Consider the following 18,495-nt stretch of genomic DNA (forward strand, 5'->3'; position numbering starts at 1 on the left):
TCTGCTCACCTCCAAACACGGCCAGCAGCCCCGGCGGGGACAGGAAAGCACCAGCCGCCCCGATTCGGGCCGAGAAGGCAGGGTCCCCGGCACTCACATTGTGCCACCAGCCAGCGCCCTGGTTCTCCCACAGGTGCAGGTCACAGGCACGTCCCAGGAAGCCAGGCTCACAACGGCATGGTCCCAGGGGCTGAAGGGACACAGGTGCACAAAGGCAAGGATAGAGAGAGAAAAAGAGAGAGCCAGGGGGAGGAGAGACAAAGCCAGAGTGAGACACATGGGACAGAAAGGGAGAAGGAAAAAGATGGGATGGAAAAGGAGAGATGAAATAAGAGCCAGGAAGGAGACAGGCCAACAGACGGAGGAAGAAAGGGACACAGAAACAACCAGATGGGGGCAGAAAGGTAGAAAAAAGCAGACAGACTCACACACAAAAAAAGGGAATGGGAAAGACAGAAGGCCATGGAGAGGACAACAAGGAGAGACAGCAGGAAAGGTTGGAGGAGGACAGTGGTGAGGGCAAGGTCAGCCTGGGCTGGAAGACCTCAATATGGGGAAGTGAAGGCAGGACAGCTCAAGACGTGCCACAGCCCCAAAGCTGGATGTGCACGGCTGAGGTCCGAGGTCAGTGGTCAGACGTCAGGGCTGACAAAGTGGCTGGGTGGGAGGATGGAATTGGGCCCAACAAGGGGAAGGCAGGTGTTCACAGGTGAGAGGTAGGTTACAGGCAGGACAGAAGTGGGCTCAGGCAGAGAAGGGGCTCCAGGTGAAGGTGGGATATGGCTGGAGTGACAGGTGGAGGCGGGATCTGTGGGTGATGGTGGGATCTGTGGGTGATGGCAGGATCCCAAGAAGTGATGGGGTGGCTGTCACAGGAAAGGGCACGGTGGCAGGGGAGTTTCAGGCAGGGGTTGAGGCCGGAGATGGAGTGGGTGATACGGCCACCACTCAGGGGCCCAGGGAGACACAGCTGGGGACAGGCTCACCGAGGCACAGGTGCCATGGCTGCCGCAGTAGGCTGGGCACTCCTGCAGGCTGCAGTCAGGGCCCCCCCAGCCAGGCTCACAGGTGCACACGCCGGGGGCCTGGCACTGCCCATGGCCGCTGCAGCCCCCGGGGCATAGGGTGAAGCGGAAGGAGGCGTTGAAGCCCAGCAGGTTGTAGTTGGCATCGCTGAAGAGATGCAGCAGCATCTGCGGGCACAGGATGGACTCGGCTCTGGGGCCTGGACTGGGATGGTGGCTGCTCCTGTGCCCACCCCACCCTGGGAAGCCCCACCTCCTTCCTTTGTCTCTCCACCCTTCTCTGCCCTTGTATCCTTCGGTCTGACGTCAAGTCTCTCCTGCTGCCTCTTTGCCCCTCTTTTGCTTCCTTCTGTGTATTAAACCCCCTCTCTCCTCCAAACTCCCCCTAGACCTCCAGCCAGAACCCCACAGTCCAGCGCCCCCACATCCCCACCACAGTCTGGCCCCACCAACCTTGCCTGAGGAGGCCTCGATGGGTGGAGGCCGAGTGCTCCCACTCAGACTGGCAAGCAGGGGCCCTCGGGGAGAGTCACCATCGTACACGAACAGGTAGTCGTAAGTGCATTCCGTGTCCAGGAAAAGGAAGTCCAGCAGGATCCGGTGCTGGGGGCTTGGGGCTGGGTGGTGAGAGCACAGGGGCCAGGCTCAGATGTGCACCCCCTCCCCGTGCCTCCATGTGCCCCTACCCAAAAGTACCAAGCCCTGCCTGGTGATGTTGGAGGCCCAAAGATGAGTCAGACCTGAGCCCTGCCTTCGAGGGGCTCCTGGTCTCATGGCCCCGGGAGATCAGAGCTGTGACAGCAAGAAGGACAGGAGCCAGAGAAGGAATCCCAGTGTCAGTCCTGGAAAGGACTCCTGAGACCAGGCACCCCACCTCCCACCACTCAGATGGGAAAACTGAAGTGCCCCAGAGAGAATCCCACTCCAGTGGTCACATGGAGCTCTTCTTGTTTATCCCTGAGCTTCAGACACTATGCCTGGGGGGCAGGGTTCAGACCTGAGCAGAGAAGCACATTCCCAGGTGGGAGGGTCCCCTGTTCCAGGCTGATCAGAGTTCCACAGGAAGAGGCCAGTTTCTTCCCCCTGGATGGGCCAAACCTCGGAGTGCCAGAGGTCCTCTGGGCCCTCATCCAGGTCTCATCTCAGTTTGTCCTAGTAGCTAAAGGCACCGGCTTGAGTCAAACCGCCTGCGCTCACATCTTGGCTCTGCCACTTACCAGCTACTAGCTGTGGGCTTGGGCAAGTCACCTAACCTCTCTGGATCGGTCTGTTCATCTGTAAAGTAGGGTTATAACGAGGTCGATTCAAACTTCTTGGCCGCTCCTCCCATCGAGAGGGGAGGGCTGATTCTTTGCCATTTGTATCCCAGAAGACCCTCAGAAAGACGAGCTTAGCAAGACAAAAGAGCAGGATGGACACTCTGGCACTCGCACAGCTACATCAGAGAAGCCTTGCGCCTTCTACCTGAACATCACAGAATGCTCCTTCTCAGAGCACAGCTGTCAAGCTATGAAAAGCCAAAGCCACATGGAGGGGCCATGTGTAAGCGCCCCAGCTGACAGTCCCTGCTGAGCGGCCACCAGCTGCAACTGCCAGCCCTGTGAGGGAGCTTTCTTGGGCATGTGACCCAGGTGAGTGTTCCAACAACTTAAGTCCCAGCTGACATGGAGCTAGGACCACCGAAAAGGCCTGGCCCTTCCTTTTTTTTATTTTTTTTTTATTTTTTTAAAATTTATGTACGATAGTCACAGAGACACAGAGAGAGAGAGAGAGGCAGAGACACAGGCAGAGGGAGAAGCAGGCTCCATGCACTGGGAGCCCGACGTGGGACTCGATCCCGGGTCTCCAGGATTGCACCCTGAGCCAAAGGCAGGCGCTAAACCGCTGCACCACCCAGGGATCCCCTGGCCCTTCCTAACTCTCATTCCACATCCCACACTAGGGGCTCAGAAGACTAGACCTGGGTTTCAGCTCTGCTCCTGACCTGCTGGGGGACCCTGGGCCAGCCCCGTCCCCCATGCCTCCAGCACACCCATCTGTATAACAGAGATGCTCATGCACTACTCACTAGCTGTGTGATCTTGGGCTGGTTCCACAGGCTCTCTGAGCCTCAGTTTCCTTGATGTAAAATGAAGATATTCTCCCCACCCACCAAGGCTGGTGGGAAGATTCAAGATGGTGACTCTAGGGGATCCCTGGGTGGCTCAGCGGTTTGGCACCTGCCTTCGGCCCAGGGTGTGGTCCTGGAGTCCCAGTATCGAGTCCTACATCGGGCTCCCTGCATGGAGCCTGCTTCTTCCTCTGCCTGTATCTCTGCCTCTCTCTGTGTGTGTCTCTCATGAATAAATAAATAAAATCTTTAAAAAAAAAAAAAAGATGGTGACTCTAACATGCCTGCCCAGGCCTCGTCCTCTCCTACCAGGACCATTGATTCAGCCTCTCCCTGGCCTCCTGTCTTGCCCTGACCAGGGTCCCTGAGATTGTTCCAACTTGGCATTTGGCATGGCCCCACCCTGTTCAAAAGCCCTCCATGGTTGGGGCACCTGGGTGGCTCAGTTGGTTCAGTTTCTCTTTTTTTTTAAGATTTTATTTATTTATTTGACAGAGAGAGGGGGCACGCACAAGTAGGGGGAGCAGCAGGCAGAGGGAGAAACAGGCCCCCCGTAGAGTAGGAAGCCTGAAGTGGGGCTGGATCCCAGGACCCCAAGATCATGACCTGAGCTGAAAGCAGATGCTCAAACAGCTGAGCCACCCAGGTGCCCCAAGTGTCTGACTCTTGATTTCGGCTCAGGTCATGATCTCAGTTGAGTGTGGAACCTGCTTAAAGATTCCCTCTATCCCTGGTTCATTCCTACTTTCAGCACCAAAAAAATAAATAAAGCTCTCCCTCTGCCCCTTCCCCCTATGCTTGCTAGCATTCTCTCTCTTAAGAAAAAAAAAAAAAAAAAAAGAAGCCCTCCATGGTTCCCCGCCATCCCGAGGGGAAAGTCCAGCTCCCTAACCCCGTGTTTAAAGTCTCATCTTGGGCAGCCCCGTGGCTCAGCGGTTTAGTGCCGCCTTCAGCCTGGGGTGTGGTCCTGGAGACCTGGGATCGAGTCCCACATCAGGCTCCCTGCATGGAGCCTGCTTCTCCCTCTGCCTGTGTCTCTGCCTCTGTGTGTGTGTGTGTGTGTGTGTGTGTGTGTGTCTCATAAATAAATAAATAAAACCTTTAAAATAAAATAAAGTCTCATCTTGGGGATCCCTGGGTGGCTCAGTGGTTTAGCGCCAGCCTTCAACCCAGGACGTGATCCTGGAGTCCCAGGATCATGTCCCACATCGGGCTCCTTGCATGAAGCCTGCTTCTCCCTCTGCCTATGTCTCTGCCTCTGTGTGTGTGTGTGTTTCTCATGAATAAATAAGTAAAATCTTAAAAAAAAAAAAAAGTCTCATCTTCTCTCACGTCTCCCCACTGCTTGCAACTCCATCAGGAGCTGGGCGTTTGCACTAAGCCTCTCCCTCTGTCTGGAGCACATACTCCCTTCACACCAGCAAACTTCCCCACCTCCTCCAGGAAGTCTTCCCTGATGCCACCTGGCTATGTTAGGTGCCTATCTTGGGGGTTCTCACTTTCCATTGTAACCTTCATTCCTCTGAGCCAGAACCGTCTATGTCTGGGTCTGTCTCCTCTACATCCAAGGAGGCCCAGAGGGCCAGGCCAAAGCCTAACTCATCTTAGGGTCCCTCCCTGACATTAACCAACACAGGGCCCAGCACTGAGCAAGGGCTCAGGAAATGCTGGATGAAGGAATGAAGAAATGCACAAAAGAAAGAATACTGAAGTTGACAGCTCTCCCTCAGGTTCTGATCAGAGCCCCCCCCCCCCCCCCCACTGAGAACATCACATAGACCCCAAACCATGGTCTGGAGAATGAAGAAGAACCATTTAGCCAGACCAGGCAACCAGACCTCCCAGAATCTTGCCAACCTCAACTAAAATCACAACAAGCTCAGTTCCCAGGATCACAACAAGTACATCTTTGTCAAGGACATGCCAGAGGCCAGCTCTCCATCTGCTTTCCCCAAGTTCCTAAGTTCAAAATCTCCTACTTCCACCTAACATGGCCCCACCCCTCATGTCTTCCTGGACAGAGCTCCAACCCCAAAACGCCCTGGTTTTCTTTTTTCTTTTCTTTTTTTTTTTCTTTTTTTTTTTTTTTTTTTGAAGATTTTATCTATTCACGTATTCACGAGGGACACAGAGAAAGAGGCAGAGATATAGGCAGAGGGAGAAGCAGGCTCCCCATGGGGAGCCCAATGTGGGACTCAATCCCAGGACACCGGGATCACAACCTGAGCCTAAGGCAGATGCTCAACCACTGAGCCACCCAGGTGCCCCTATTTTATTTTTGGATAAGTATTTATTTGAGAGAGAGAGAGAGAGAGAGAGAGAGAGAGAGAGCGCCCACAGGGATGGGAGGTGGAGGGGCAGAGGGAGGAGAGAGAAACCCAAGAAGACTCCATGCTGAGCATGGAGCTCAATGCCTGACACAGGGCTCAATCTCATGACCCTGAGATCAGGACCTGAGCCAAAACCAAGAGTTGGACACTTAAGAGCACCTGGGTAGCTCATTTAAGCATCTGCCTTCAGCTCAGGTCATGATGCCAGGGTCCTGAGATCAAGACTGACATCGGGCTCCTCACTCAGTGGGGAACCTGCTTCACCCTGTCCCTCTCCCCCTGCTTGTGCTCTCTCTCTCTCTCTCTGTCTCTTTCTGTCAAATAAAATCTCTAAAAAAAAAAAACACTTAACTGACTATGCCACCCAGGCACCCCAACCTCTTGCTTTTCTTTTTTTTTAAGACTTTATTTATTCATGAGAGACACAGAGGGAGACGCAGAGACATAGGCAGAGGGAGAAGCAGGCTCCCTACAGGGAGCTCAATGCTGAACTCGATCCTAGGACACCAGGATCACGACCTGAGCTTGCTTATTCATGAGAGATAAGAGAAAGAGGCAGAGATACAGACAGAGGGAGAAGCAGGCTCCCTGCAGGGAGCCCAATGTGGGACTTGATCCCAGGACCCCAGGACCGTGACCTGAGCTGAAGGCAGACGCTCAACCACTGAGCGACCCAGGTGCCCCAACTCCCTGCTTTTCAAAAGCAGAACGCCTCTTATTCATGAGGATGTTCTGAGGACTAGCTACAATAAAGCATGAATGTGGTACAAAAGGAAGTGGGTCAGCTGCTTATTTTTAAAAGATGGGGGAACATGTTGGTTCTCAAAGGTGATAGGCAGTGGGGAAGCACGGGAGATCAAGAGGATCTGGAAGCCGCCTGGACTCCCTCCTACCCCAATGTCCAGGCAGCTGGTCCCCAAGTCTCACTGGTGAAATTTCCCCAGCATCTCTCAGCGCTCTCTCCACCTCCTCCATTTCTGCCCAGTTCAACACCCATCCTCTCCTGCGAGACCAGCACACCAACTCTCCAGTTCACCCCCTACCGGGCTGATGGCTCAAAATTCTTCTGTGGGTCCCCACCTATCGCAAGAGAAAACGCCAAGCTGCTCAGCATGACTTTCTTCCCCTGCTTGTGGCACCCTCCCCACCTCTCAGCCAACAGTCCAATCAGACCAGGAAAACCCAGACATGGCTCCAGAGACACACCTGCCTCTCTTTTGTCTTCACAGAAGCTGTTCCTTTTTTTCATACAATAAACTCCTATGAATGCTTCAGAACTCTACTTCAGAGGCTCCTCCTCTGTGACCCGCCCCAGGAGAATACTCTCAACCCCCTAAGCCCATCTACCCAACCCCCCTACCTCCTTCTGTCTCAGCCCTGGACATACTGTGGGATGAGTGTCTGCGTCCAGCCTTACCATCCCCAACCAGGCTGGGGCTCTATAAGGCCAGAGAATGATGTGTCCATCAAACACATACATACACTTCCCATTCTGTGCTCACCCACACCCCCAGACAGGGATGGCTCCCAAGCTGGGGACAGACACACTGGTCCCCAAGAAACATGCTTCATCCATACCCCACGCAACAGCCACAGAGACCTAAAGCATAAATCAGATCACGTCCTTCCCTGTTCAAAACCCTCCCACAACTCCCTGGATAAAGACCAAGGTCTGCAGCCTGTAAAGGGAGGCTATGCATGATCTGCACCATCACACCTCTGGCCTTTGCCCAGAACTTCTTCTGGAGGACTCTTATTTCTCCTTGGACACTAGCTCCTATATCCACTGCCCAGAAGCCTTCCTGGACTTCTCCATCCCCTGCCTTTGCACTCCACTACCACCACCCTACTGCCCTCAGGGTATATAGCTCAAAATCACAAGGTCCTCCACCCTCTGGCTCACTGTCTTGTATTCTGTGTCCTAGCACACTGGATTTCTAGTTTCTCCAAAGCATCATCCCTCCTGCTTCCAGGCCTTTGCATGGGCTATTCTCCTGGCCTGGGGTGCCCTTCTGTTCCCTCCTATTCCCTCCTACACAAGCCTCTGATCTTAGCTACAAGCCAGGCTAAGTCAGAGGTCTTCCGAGCTTCTCACTCCCTGGGGGTGGGTTTGCTCCCCATACTGGACTAGGAACCCATAAGGATAGGGATGGGGCCTTTGCACAGGCTGTTCCCTCTGGAATGCTCTTCCTCTTGGCTGATTACTATTGGTCCTTTAGATCTCAGCTCAGACACCTCTTCCCCCAAGAAGCCCTCTCTCTTCTCCCAGCCTCCAGGCCAGGCATTACCTCTGGGCTCCCACAGGCTCCTGTGGTTCTTCCATCACAGTCCCAACCCCTCTGGATTGTCATTGTCTATTCATGTGTTTGTCTTTCCCACTGGATTCTAAGCCCCAAATCATCACAGATTGCTAGGGTTGTCCTGGTCTCTGTTATGTCCCAGTGGCAAACATGTCTGGCACATGAATGACTGAAAAAAAAAAAAAAAACAATGTCTTTATCAAAGTACTTTAAAAATAACAACAGTATAGGGACACCTGGGTGGCTCGGCGGTTGAGCAACTGCCTTCAGCTCAGAGTGTGATCCTGGGGTCCAGGAACTGAGTCCCGCATCAGGCTGTGAGGAACCTGCTTCTCCCTCTGCCTATGTCTCTGCCTCTCTCTGTGTCTCTCATAAATAAAATCTTTAAAAATAAGTAAATAAATAAATAACGACAGTATAATTCTAATACCATTTATTGTGTACTTACTATGTGCCAGGCCTGTTCAATAGTGTTCTCATTTAATTCCAACAACCCTATGTGGGCAGTACTAGCGTGAACCCCACTTGGGAGGAGGGGAAGTGCCTGCCCAAATTCACAAAGCTAGTGAGAAGTGGAACCCAAATTTGAAGCAGGTGGCTGGGCTCAGAGCCTGAGCTGGTAACAGTTATTCAGAATATCTCTCATTGATGCTCTTGGCTTGTAACTGTCCATCTGGGTCTGGGTGCAACTCCCCCACCAGTCTTCAAGGCCTTCCCAGGGCAGGGCCCAGGTTGGCTGCTTTTCAGAGCAAAGGGCCTAGACCAGAAGCGGGTGTGGGAATGCGGTGAATGGGATTAATGAGTGCACAAATGAATGAATTAGCGAATGGGTGGGTGTGTGACCCACACGGCCCCACTCACCCTCGATGAGCCACTCGCAATTGCCATTGACGCTGTAGTTGCCCGCACCATCCGTCACGAAGCCTGGAGCCTCCCGCAGCACTTGCCGCTGCCCCTTGCAGTCCCCTGCCCGGGCCCCAGGGAACAGCGGCCCCAGCAGGGCCAACGGCAGAGCCAGCGCCACGGCCAGAGCCGAGCCCAGGGCCATCGCCGCCTCCCGCAGACCCTTACAGACGGGACAGGCCTGAAAGACCGGGAGAGGAACCTCCACGCGGCGTGAGGCCCCGCAAATGTGACCTCTATAGACGGGACATGGCCTTGTAGACCCGGGAGGTCGAGGAACTGCAGACCCCGCGACGGGGACCGCCGCAGCAGACGGGCTCGGGAAGTCGAGGAGTAGGCCCTATAGACCCATGCAGGGACCTGTAGATGGGGTCGTTATGGACGGGGCCGACCCCTAGGGACCGTGGGAGTCCCTCATAGTTACGGGCCCCCATAGGCTAGCTGACCCCATAAACGGTGTCCAGCAGTTACGGACTCGGGCCGCTGCAGGCGGAAACGGACCTTATATACGGGTGGGTCCCCAGGGGGCGAAGGGCTCTACAGCCCGGCGGGGGCCTCCATAGAGGGTGCGGGTCGTGCCGGGCCAGGCCTGGAAGGTCCGAGAGAGACCCCTCCAGCCGGGGGCGGGGCGCGAGCGGGTGTCGGGGGCGGAGCCCGTCTGCAGGGGCTCGGGCCTGGACCCCATAGACGCACTCGCTTGCTCACCCACCCGCGCCTCCCTCCGGAGCCGGATGGGCCAGATCAGAGAGACGAGGGGACGCTCGGGCCAGAGCGGCCTGGGAAGACCCGCTGGGAGGACGAGGGGGCGGGGGCCGAGCGGCCGCTGTGGGAGGAAAGATGGAGAGGAGGCGAGAAGCTGCAGAGCCGCAGGTCAGAGCGGCCCTGGGAGGACTGCGGAGCATCCAACCCCACCCCTCCACAGAAGGAGACTTCCGGAAGCTTCCCCGCCCATTTGCTCCCAGACGCGTGCGCAGCAGGGACCGCCTCCGTCTGCGAAGAGAGAAGTACACATGCGCAGTGCGAAAGTCGTAAGCCGGGCTCGGGGTACAGGTGGTTGAGCAAAGTTTGTGCCACTGGAGGGCGCCTCTAGCTCTGACTGGAGAAGAGACGGCGAAATTAAAAGCGGTGTAGTGAGGAGGGTTCTGTTAGATGAATCGCTGGTTCAGTGCTGCCAGCGTCTGGGCCAGCGTGAAGGCCAGGGCTATGCAGGCCCCTCCCAAAATGCCATTTCACAGACGGACACACCGAGGCCCAGAGCCTGGGCTGGTTCACGCTCCGCCCCGCCTCTGAGCACTGGCAAGATGTAAAGAGGCCATTTTATAGATAAAAACTCAACGAATCCGCTTTATTTTGGCAAGAAGGGAGAAAGTCTTTCTGCCGGGGACCTGAGGGGGGGCCCCCGGATGGAGATGGGGTGGGCAGAGCTCGGGTCCGAGGTCACAGAGATCCAAGGGAAGGTTTGAGTCGAGACCAGATTCACAATTTCCGTCCCAGGAGCAATGGCTCGGGGTCGCGGAGTCCTGGAGAGTCACGGGCAGGGTCCCGGCGATCGTCACTGGTGTTCCGGGGTCCGGCGGGATCAGAGGTCTCGGAGGGGGCCAGGGGGCCGTAGGTCTCGGAACAGCGGGAGCCCAGAATCCGGCGCCGCTCGGGGCAGGGGCTGAGGGAGGGGACGGGGAGAGCGGCTCCCGCGGGACCGTTTGGCACAGAAGTCGGGGGAACGGGAGAGGGGGGCGGGCCAGTACGCACCCCTACCTGGGCGCGCGGGGTGGGGAGGGTCGGGAAGGCCTGGGATGGCAGAGCCCTGGGGCCGGGATAGAGCGGGGATCCGGAGCCCGGCCGGGGCCCGGCGCGCGGCCCATGGGGCGGGGTGGGCTAGGGTGCTCAGACCGGGGGTGCGGTGCCCCCGGCCGTGTGCATGCTGAAGTATTCGGTGAAGCCGGTGTGCGGCGCCGCCGTCTGGGGCACGAGCGGCTGGTAGGGCGGCGTCGGGCCATCCCAGCTCGGGTCGGCCGCCTTGGGGAACCGAGCGGGAAGGGGCGGGGAGGCCGCGCCCGGCTCGGCCATGGTCACCACGCGGCCCCTCGGGGCCACCGCCGCCGCCACCGCCGTCTCCTCCACCTGCTTCCCGGCCTGGGAGGGGGGTCAGGGTCAGAGGCCGTCCGGGACCCACGGGGGGCAGATGCGGCCCCGAAGGCCCGTCCCCCACCCCGCAAAGGAGCCCCCCTCCCGAGGTGCGGGCGCAGGTGTCAGTCGGGGAAGGGGCGGGTGGCCGGGCGTCTGGGCAACGGGGCCAGGTACTCAAGGGGCGGCGTGGGAGCGCGCGGGGCGAACTCCGGCGGCGGCCGGGGGGCGGGCGGGGAGCCGCGGAAGGCGGGGGGCGGGGGCACCGCGCGTGGCGTCTGCGGGGGCGTGCGCAGCAGCGCCAGGACCCAGTCGGGCAGGGTGGGCGCGGGCGCCGGGGGGCGGTCGCGGCGCGGTGTGGGGGCTCGCGGCGTGCGAAAGGCAGGGGGTGGGCTCAGGCGCTTGGGAGAGGGGGGCGGCGGCGGGGCCGGGAGCGGGGTCAGGTACTCCAGGGGCGGCGCCAGCAGCTCCTCGTGCGCCGGGGGCGCGGGGCTTACGGAGGAGGCGGGCGGGGGGATGGAGAAGAGCTCCGTGAAGTTGGGCACCGAGTCGCTGATGAACGTCACGTTCCCATAGACGTGCTGCGGGAAGGCCTTGTCCGTGGATTGGCTCCCTCCGGGGCCCGGGGCCCCGGCTGAGGCGATCTGCGACGTGCGCACGTGGTACGGGAAGTTCTTGTTGGCCGCCGACGGGCGCGTCATGATCTGGGGCGAGAGCCAGGTGCTGGTTGGAGAAGTACTGTCCAGGCCTCAGGCCGTCTCCATAAACACGGGGTCCTAAGGATTCCCCTTCACTTGACATCCCCCACGCTTGCCTGCGGCCCTTCAGCCTGGATTAGACACCTACTCTGAGCTCTCACCGTGCCCTAGCTCCGACCTTTTTTCCTCCCTCAACCACCCTGCGATGTTTCCTCCATCAGCCCTGATCACTGACTTATCGCTGGCTGGTTAAGGGTCAGAGCCTTTCACTGTCCAGTATGATAGCCACTAGCCATATGGAGCTGTTTACATTTATATTAATCAAAAGTAAACGAAAAGTTTTGCTTCTAATTACACTGGCCACATTCAAGTGCTCAGTTGCCACACGTGAATAGTAGCTCTTGTACTGGGCAGCACAGAGTTTAGAATATTTTCATAAACACAGAAAGATCAGTTGGACAACACCAGATAGACTCTATAGAATGTTAACTCCATGAGGGCAGGAATTTGTTCAGTTCCCTACTGAATCCCCAACAGCTAGAACAGTACCTGGGCTCATAGGTGCTCGATAGGTATTGGTCAAATGTAGAGATGTGTCCCCAGTTAGTCTAGTAGGTCATGGGGGCAGGGACTGGGTGTGCAGCCCATGGGAACCTAGCACAACCCCCCCACCCCCACCCCTCCAAGGTTGTGCTCAGTAGGAAACAAGGAACTGTGGAATGCCGGAGGTGGAGCAGTGCTGAACTAACAGCGTTTTTTAGGAAAGAAAGCAGCTGAAGGTGAAGTCTAGCTAAAAGGGCACTGCATTTCCGTGTTCGGGCTAGCACCCTACCTCTCGCCCCACAGCTCACTGAGTATGGGATCTGGGGCATGTTGATAAAACTCCCTGAGCCTCACTGGGGAAAAGAGATTGCAGTGCCTACTTAGAAAGATGAGGAGAGGGTAGAAATGCAAACCCCTGGCACAGAGCTTGGCACATGATGGTTCCTAGCATTTCTCCTCTCTCTGTTCCTTTCAGACTTCCCGCAGAGCTTTTAGAAGTGCTGTCCTGGGAAGGTCAGTCTGTACCTAAGTCAGGCTCTGGGGTGGAAGATGGGGGACTGGACCATCTGTGACTGAGTACATTCCCTCCCCAGGTCCATGTTGTGGACCTCTGGGGTAAGGACCTATATCTCTGTCCAGCTCCCTCTGATGGTATGCTGGGGAAGGACTGGGCTCAAGTCTCTGACCTAATACCAAATGCTATGGAGCCCTGGCAGGTCACCTCCCCTATCTGGGCCTTAGCTTCTAACCCTTTCTGTAGCGTGGGTTCAATAACCATTATCCATCCTGTCCTGGGGCTGCTCTGACAATTAAACAAGGCATACAAACATATAGATGAATGAACTGTCACCCAGAAGGCCATATAGGATATAAACCAGGGCAAAGAGGTTTGGTGCTGATACTCTCTTGATATCATTCAGATCTAGGCCTCCTGGGGTCCCTGCCTGGCCCACCCCACCTGCTTCTTCCTGGACAATGGCCTGTGATGGCAGATGGGAGAATGTGTTGGGGAAGGCCTTAGTAGTGACCAAGGAGTTTGGGAAAGGTAGTGGGGTGGGATACAGAAGGGAAATGTGAGTCTGGGGACACAGGTTCCGAATGGGAATGGAAGGGGGCAAAGAAAGAGGGTTGAGTTATTGGACACCCGACTGGTTCAGTTGGTACAGCATGCGGCTTCCTGATCTCAGAGTCGTTGAGTTCGAGCCTCACATTGAACACAGAATTTATTTAAGAAAAAAAAATGGGGCAGTAGGGTTGGAGGAAGAGGGCAGGACAAGGTAGGAGAGAGGAATAAAAGAGGGTGGACTCTGGGGGGTATATAGAGTAGCCTGCAGGCTCTCAGTAAATGTCTGTTGGATGACTAAAGGAATGAAGTGAAGGAAATGGATGGAGAGCTCAGAACAGAAGATTCAGAAAGATCAGGGGTGGGGACCCTCACGTGTCCCCCGCCCATCAGGCTCCCACTCCCACCTGGATGCCCTTCCTCACCAGGAATACGCCATGAGCATACAAATGGATCCCCAGCTGGATGCCATTGACAATCTTCTCCCGGGCCCACTTAGGGATCCCAAAGTTGGCGATCAGGGCCATGACAGGAACCGCAAAGAACCTGAAGGGAAGGTACTGGGTCAGTAGAAACACTGCCCTGCCCTCCTACCCACCCCATGGCCCCAGCTCCCCTGCCATGCACACGCACAGGGCCCCAGTGGGTCCCAAACCAGAAAGAAGTCAAGTGTGACCTTCAGAAGCCAGACGTTAAAAGGGGCGAGGAATCCCACTAGCCTGGGAAATTCTGGAAGGAGAGACTAGGTTGAATTTAACTCAGCTCCACCCCACCCCAAATCCTAGCACCTGATAGAAAATCAGAAGGTGTCTGGTGAATGAATGAACATAAGGACTTACTGCATCTCCCGTATATAAACTCATTAACTCTCACAATGACTCTATGAGGCAAGTACAGTTTCTATCCCCACTAAACAGGTAAGGAAACTGAGGCAGACAGAAGTTAATTGATTTGTGTGAGGTCACACAGCTTACAAGGTTTGGAACTGGGATCCAAACCCAGGCAGTCGGGCTGAGAATCTGTCTACTGTCCTGCTATGTTACATTGAATGATTAAAAAAAAGGTTACAACTAGCTTTCATTGAACACTTATTATGTGCCAGACCCAATATTACCAACGCATGCTCAAGATAATCCTTTCTTTACAGGTAAGCAACCTGAGGCACTTTTTTTTTTTTTTTTAAACTTGGGAAAGTAATTTTTTCCAGGCCACAAAGTGAGTAAGTGGCAGACCCTGGCACAGCTGCCTGACTCAAAAGCCCGTCAGCCTCACTGAGGAGGGTCTGAGAAACGGAGAGCCATTTCTGGGAGGCCCCAGGAGACAGGGACAGGTTGGGGCCCCAGCACGTCTCACCAGAGGGTGTAGGCAGCAAAGAAGGGCACGTAAAAAGGCTGCTTCTCCGGGAAGTGGCGCAAGGAGATGAGCACGGCGTAGCAGAACCACACGTAAGCCGCCACCTGCAGCCCAATGAGCCCATAGCCCGCCGGCGACTCATACGTGTACAGTACCTGGCCCGGGTCAAAGAACTGGACCCAAGGGAGAGGGTTCATCATCGCCCTGACCCCCTGCCTTCCATACAGGGGCCCCAGACCCCACCCCTGGGCACCCAGGGGGCAGAGGTACTTGGTCAGGACAGAAGCAGCAGGAGAGCACAAAATGGAAATAGAAGCACGTAGAGAAGGGCAGCACATTTCCTACCAGGGGCCCAGCATGGGGCTAGACACCTACGACACATAAGCTTTTCCATTTGCATCCACTTGATGAAGTTAGGTCTTATTATCACCCCACTTCACAGATGGGGACACTGAGGCTAAGACGGACACCTTTTGGTCAAAGCCGAGGTGACATAAAGCCTCAGAGGAGCCCTCTGGGACAGGTAAGACCCTACTAATTTTACAGAAGAGGAAACAGGCTTAGAGGGGGCGGGCATTACCAGAGGTCAGCTAGCTGGGAGGTGAGAGAGCTAGAGTGGCATCCAGGTCTGTGGGACTCCTGAACTCTCAGGCATGACATCGAGCATAAATGTGACAGACAGCGAGAGACAGAGGGAGGAGGAAGAAGGCTCCTCAGAGATGGGGAAGAGGGGAGGCAGGCACTCGAGAGACAGATGGGCAGGCAGAAATCGCAGAGTGGGAGAGAGCGAGCCAGCAAGGGTGCGATGTGGGGAAGGGCTGGCAGACAGGTGGAGGAGGTGGCCAAAAGCTTTGGGTGGGGTGGGGGCGGGTGGCACTCACCTTGGCCTCATAGATGAGCAGCACCACGTGGGTAAGGGTGTACAGGGTCATGTAGACCGACAACTTCACAGAGCCGGAGTGGCTGATGCGGCCCCTGGCGGCCAGCCATGAGGGGAGACAGCAGGGGTGGGGGCTGTCAGGGAGAAGCGGGCAGCCACCCCCCAGGTCCACCCAAGTGCCCTGTTCCCTAGCCCCACCACACCTCCCCCTCGCATGCCCTCCTGCCCCAGCCTGGGCACCGTGTCACCGTGAATCCCTTCCCCAGAAGGATGAGCATCAGCAGGAAGATGAGGAAGCTGGAGGAGAAGAGCAGCTTGGCTGGGAGAAGGGAGGAGAGGGCGTCTCAGACACGGGGCTCAGAGAGAGCCCGGGCACCCTTCCCCGGCCCACTTCATTCTCACCCAAGATCTTCAGACTCTCGTTGCCAATGCCATCAGTGGCATACTGGCCCCAGTAGATGCAGAAAAACAGGAGGCTCAGGACTGAGGGGAGAATGGGCAGAGGGAGGAAAGACAGAAACCGGCTTTGGGGCATCACTGTTCCCTAGCACTGTGATCCAGATGGCCAGAACCCCTCCTTCATCCCCATCAGGATTCAAGACTATTTACTCCCACTGATGTCCTGGGAGACTCCTGAGTTCAAGCCCCAGCCCCACCTCTGCAGGACCCAGATTCCAGGCCCACAGGCCCCTCCTCCCTCAGACCCAGATGTCCAAGTCCCCAGCCCCTCCTCCCTCAGACCCAGGAGTCCTTCCCCCAGTCCCTCCTCCCTCAGACCCAGGAGTCCTGCCCCCAGCCCCTTCTCCCTCAGACCCAGGAGTCCTGCCCCCAGCCCCTCCTCCCTCAGACCCAGGAATGAGGCCCCCAGCTCCCTCCTCCCTCAGACCCAGGAGTTCTGCCCCCAGCCCCTTCTCCCTCAGACCCAGGAGTTCTGCCCCCAGCCCCTCCTCCCTCAGACCCAGGTATCTGGACCCTAGCTCCCTCCTCTGGCAGAACTCAAAGTTGTGATACTCTAAACCTCACCCTCCACTCCTGCTGCAGCCATGAACATTTTATAAGTTGTGTGGAGTAACTGTCGACCTTTCAGCAAATCTAGAAGAGAGGGAGGGTCAGGTGGTTCACAGACAGGAAGGAAAGTAGCTCATCTACCCCAGTCCTGCCCCCCATAACTCCTAACCCCACCACTACCACCATGTGCTGGACTCACATCCAAAGTAACAGGAGAGGAAGAAGATGAGGATGAAGATGAGAAGGAAAGTCACATCCGTCTCCAGGATCCCTGCCGATTTGGAAGAAGGAGGAAATGGTAGGTCAGGATAGCCATCCCTCAGCAGGCATTCCACTCTGACGTCCCTCAAAGATCCTGGCTTCTGGGTCCCCCTATGCTCACCAAACTCATCAGCCGAGAAATGCCGAGTCCAGAAGGACTTGCCATTGGTGAGGACCATCTCGTACTCCAGCTGTAGCCCATCTCCCTGTGGAGAGTGTGTTGGCCTAAGTCAGGGAGTGGGTGGGGGGGGGTGCTGGGCAGGCAGGGGGTCAGCAGGACGGCATGGAAGAGAAGGCCCAGGTGGCCGGCCCAGCCCCTTACCCCACACTTGCTGAGTGCGATGTACCACCACCTCTCTCGCACTGAGCGGAAGCTCCGGCCACTGGAGCAGCTCAGGTAACGAGTTCCCTCCTCTGACACTACCTGAAAAGGAGCAAGAAGAAGGCTGATGCCTGTCTGCACAGCCCTGAGGCTGTCGGCCTTCAGCACCTGCCCACTCCCAGACTGGGCCCATACCTGACAGCCTGACCAGGCGTACTGGGTGGTAAGGTTGATGACTTGGTTGTTCTCGGGCCTGATCACTGACTCCTTGGCCAGGCAGTCCTGGAGAAGGCAGGGACTTGGTCACCCTCTGGCCAGCCTCGACCTTCTCCTCCCTCCCATGTAACCTCCTCACAGCCTTTACCTTGTCCCCTGCCTTGTACACAGCCGGCCACTGGGATGGGTCGTCGAAATAGAGGAGGATGTTCTGACAGCACTTGGCCTGTAAACCCAGAGCTTTTGAAGTTTGGGGAAGTGCGGGGAGCTGGGCTGGCCCTTGCCTCAGGAGGCCAAGGGAGTACCCAGCCTCAGCATGGAGACTGGCTGGGGAAGGCTCACCTCAGGGTATCGGAAACGGAAGTCCAGTCGGCCGTAATCCGAAAGAAAGCAAAACCTCGTCAGGAACACCCAGTCCTGGAAAAGGGGCCCAGTCCGAGTCCTTTGAGAACTCCCTGGACTCCATAGGCCTTCAACTTTCCTTCCCTACCCTTCGCTACTTGGTTCCCAAGAAACACAGGGGACCAAGTTACCTCCCAGATCCTTCTGTGATCCCTTCACCTTGGGTCCTGGATTCTTGCCTCAGATGCCCCCCCACCCAAGTTTCTTCAGTTTCTTCTCCCCTCAAACACTTCTCCCGTTTTCCAAGTGCCTTGAGAAAGACCCTGGAGGCCAGATCCCCACCCTGGCCACGTTCAGTCCTAGACTCCACCTGACTGCCATCCCTCCCCCCCCGCCCCGGGGGGTTATCCACACACACGCCCCCACGGTGGTCCCAGAGACCATCTCGTGCTGGGGAATATTCCAAACGGCTCTCGCCCGGGCCTGAGCAGGAGTGTGAACTCCAGGCTCTCCGCGGAGTGAAAAGTGCTGTCCCTTCAGCACCACCTCGGCGTCCCCCCAACCCCCACTCCAAACTCCGACTCTCCCAACCCGTCCCTCCTCCCCGCCCAGCTCTGACCTCAATGTCCCTCCTGCCATCCCCAAGTCTCTTCCCGACCCCACAGCCCCTCTCGGCCTCAACACTGACCCAGCCCCCCCACCCCGTAACCCTCAGCCCCGTTCCCCCCCCGCGGCTCCCGCGGCTCCCGGGGGCCGCCCGGGAAGGGTGCCAGGGGGCGGGGCGGCCCCCCTCCCTTCCCTCGCGTCCCCGGGGGCCCGGCGGGCGGCAGGGGAGGGCCCAGCGCGCTCACCTCTTTGGAGCTGAGGTTGCCCCGCACGTACTTGGCCCGGGCGCGGGGGGGCAGCGGCAGCAGCAGGAGCAGCAGCGGCGGCAGCAGGCGGCGCAGAGCGGGCGCGCGCGGGGGCTCCATTCCGCCCGCTCCGGGCCCCGGCCCCGGCCCCGGCCCCGGCCCCAGC

General features: G+C 57.1%; 2 protein-coding genes across 6 annotated transcripts in view; both read right to left on the bottom strand.

Moving 5' to 3' along the window:
- MEGF8 (multiple EGF like domains 8) overlaps nucleotides 1-9,562 on the bottom strand; it is a 42,569-nt gene extending 33,007 nt beyond the window's left edge. For 2 of the 3 annotated variants that reach the window (XM_077850000.1, XM_077849987.1), the window contains exons 1-4: nucleotides 8,627-9,562; nucleotides 1,479-1,642; nucleotides 987-1,193; nucleotides 10-190 (exon numbers count right to left, since the gene is read on the bottom strand). In XM_077850000.1, the coding sequence (XP_077706126.1) occupies nucleotides 10-190; nucleotides 987-1,193; nucleotides 1,479-1,642; nucleotides 8,627-8,813 (739 nt within the window). In that variant the 5' untranslated portion in view covers nucleotides 8,814-9,562. The remainder of the gene's footprint in view (nucleotides 1-9; nucleotides 191-986; nucleotides 1,194-1,478; nucleotides 1,643-8,626) is intronic. The other variant, XM_077849990.1, reaches the window with a different exon arrangement.
- Nucleotides 9,563-9,983: 421 nt separating this feature from the next.
- TMEM145 (transmembrane protein 145) lies at nucleotides 9,984-18,495 on the bottom strand. 3 transcript variants are annotated; one of them, XR_013353335.1, is made up of 16 exons: nucleotides 18,330-18,495; nucleotides 17,479-17,553; nucleotides 17,285-17,362; nucleotides 17,116-17,202; nucleotides 16,921-17,022; nucleotides 16,720-16,804; nucleotides 16,537-16,608; nucleotides 16,353-16,421; nucleotides 15,732-15,812; nucleotides 15,570-15,648; nucleotides 15,331-15,424; nucleotides 14,450-14,622; nucleotides 13,522-13,642; nucleotides 11,290-11,496; nucleotides 10,424-10,801; nucleotides 9,984-10,328 (listed from the first exon to the last, which is right to left on the bottom strand). XR_013353335.1 is itself a non-coding variant. In XM_077850151.1 (15 exons), the coding sequence occupies exons 1-15, from the start codon at nucleotides 18,447-18,449 to the stop codon at nucleotides 10,553-10,555; spliced, it is 1,692 nt and encodes a 563-aa protein (XP_077706277.1). In that variant the 5' UTR covers nucleotides 18,450-18,495; the 3' UTR covers nucleotides 9,984-10,552. The 3 variants fall into 3 exon arrangements, 2 of the variants coding, with proteins under 2 accessions (XP_077706277.1, XP_077706289.1); XM_077850151.1 differs by having other exon boundaries at nucleotides 9,984-10,801; XM_077850163.1 differs by lacking the exon at nucleotides 10,424-10,801 and having other exon boundaries at nucleotides 18,330-18,493.

This window comes from Canis aureus, chromosome 1, assembly GCF_053574225.1.
Source record: "Canis aureus isolate CA01 chromosome 1, VMU_Caureus_v.1.0, whole genome shotgun sequence".
Classification (NCBI taxonomy): Eukaryota; Metazoa; Chordata; class Mammalia; order Carnivora; family Canidae; genus Canis; species Canis aureus.

Excerpts from the sequence above, each read along its gene's own strand:
- TMEM145 (XM_077850151.1), bottom strand. The coding sequence starts at position 18,449 with ATGGAGCCCCCGCGCGCGCCCGCTCTGCGCCGCCTGCTGCCGCCGCTG. Across the intron at positions 17,363-17,478 it reads TCCGTTTCCGATACCCTGAG|GCCAAGTGCTGTCAGAACAT; the intron begins GTGAGCCTTCCC and ends CTGGGTTTACAG. Across the intron at positions 16,805-16,920 it reads TCGCACTCAGCAAGTGTGGG|GGAGATGGGCTACAGCTGGA; the intron begins GTAAGGGGCTGG and ends CACTCTCCACAG.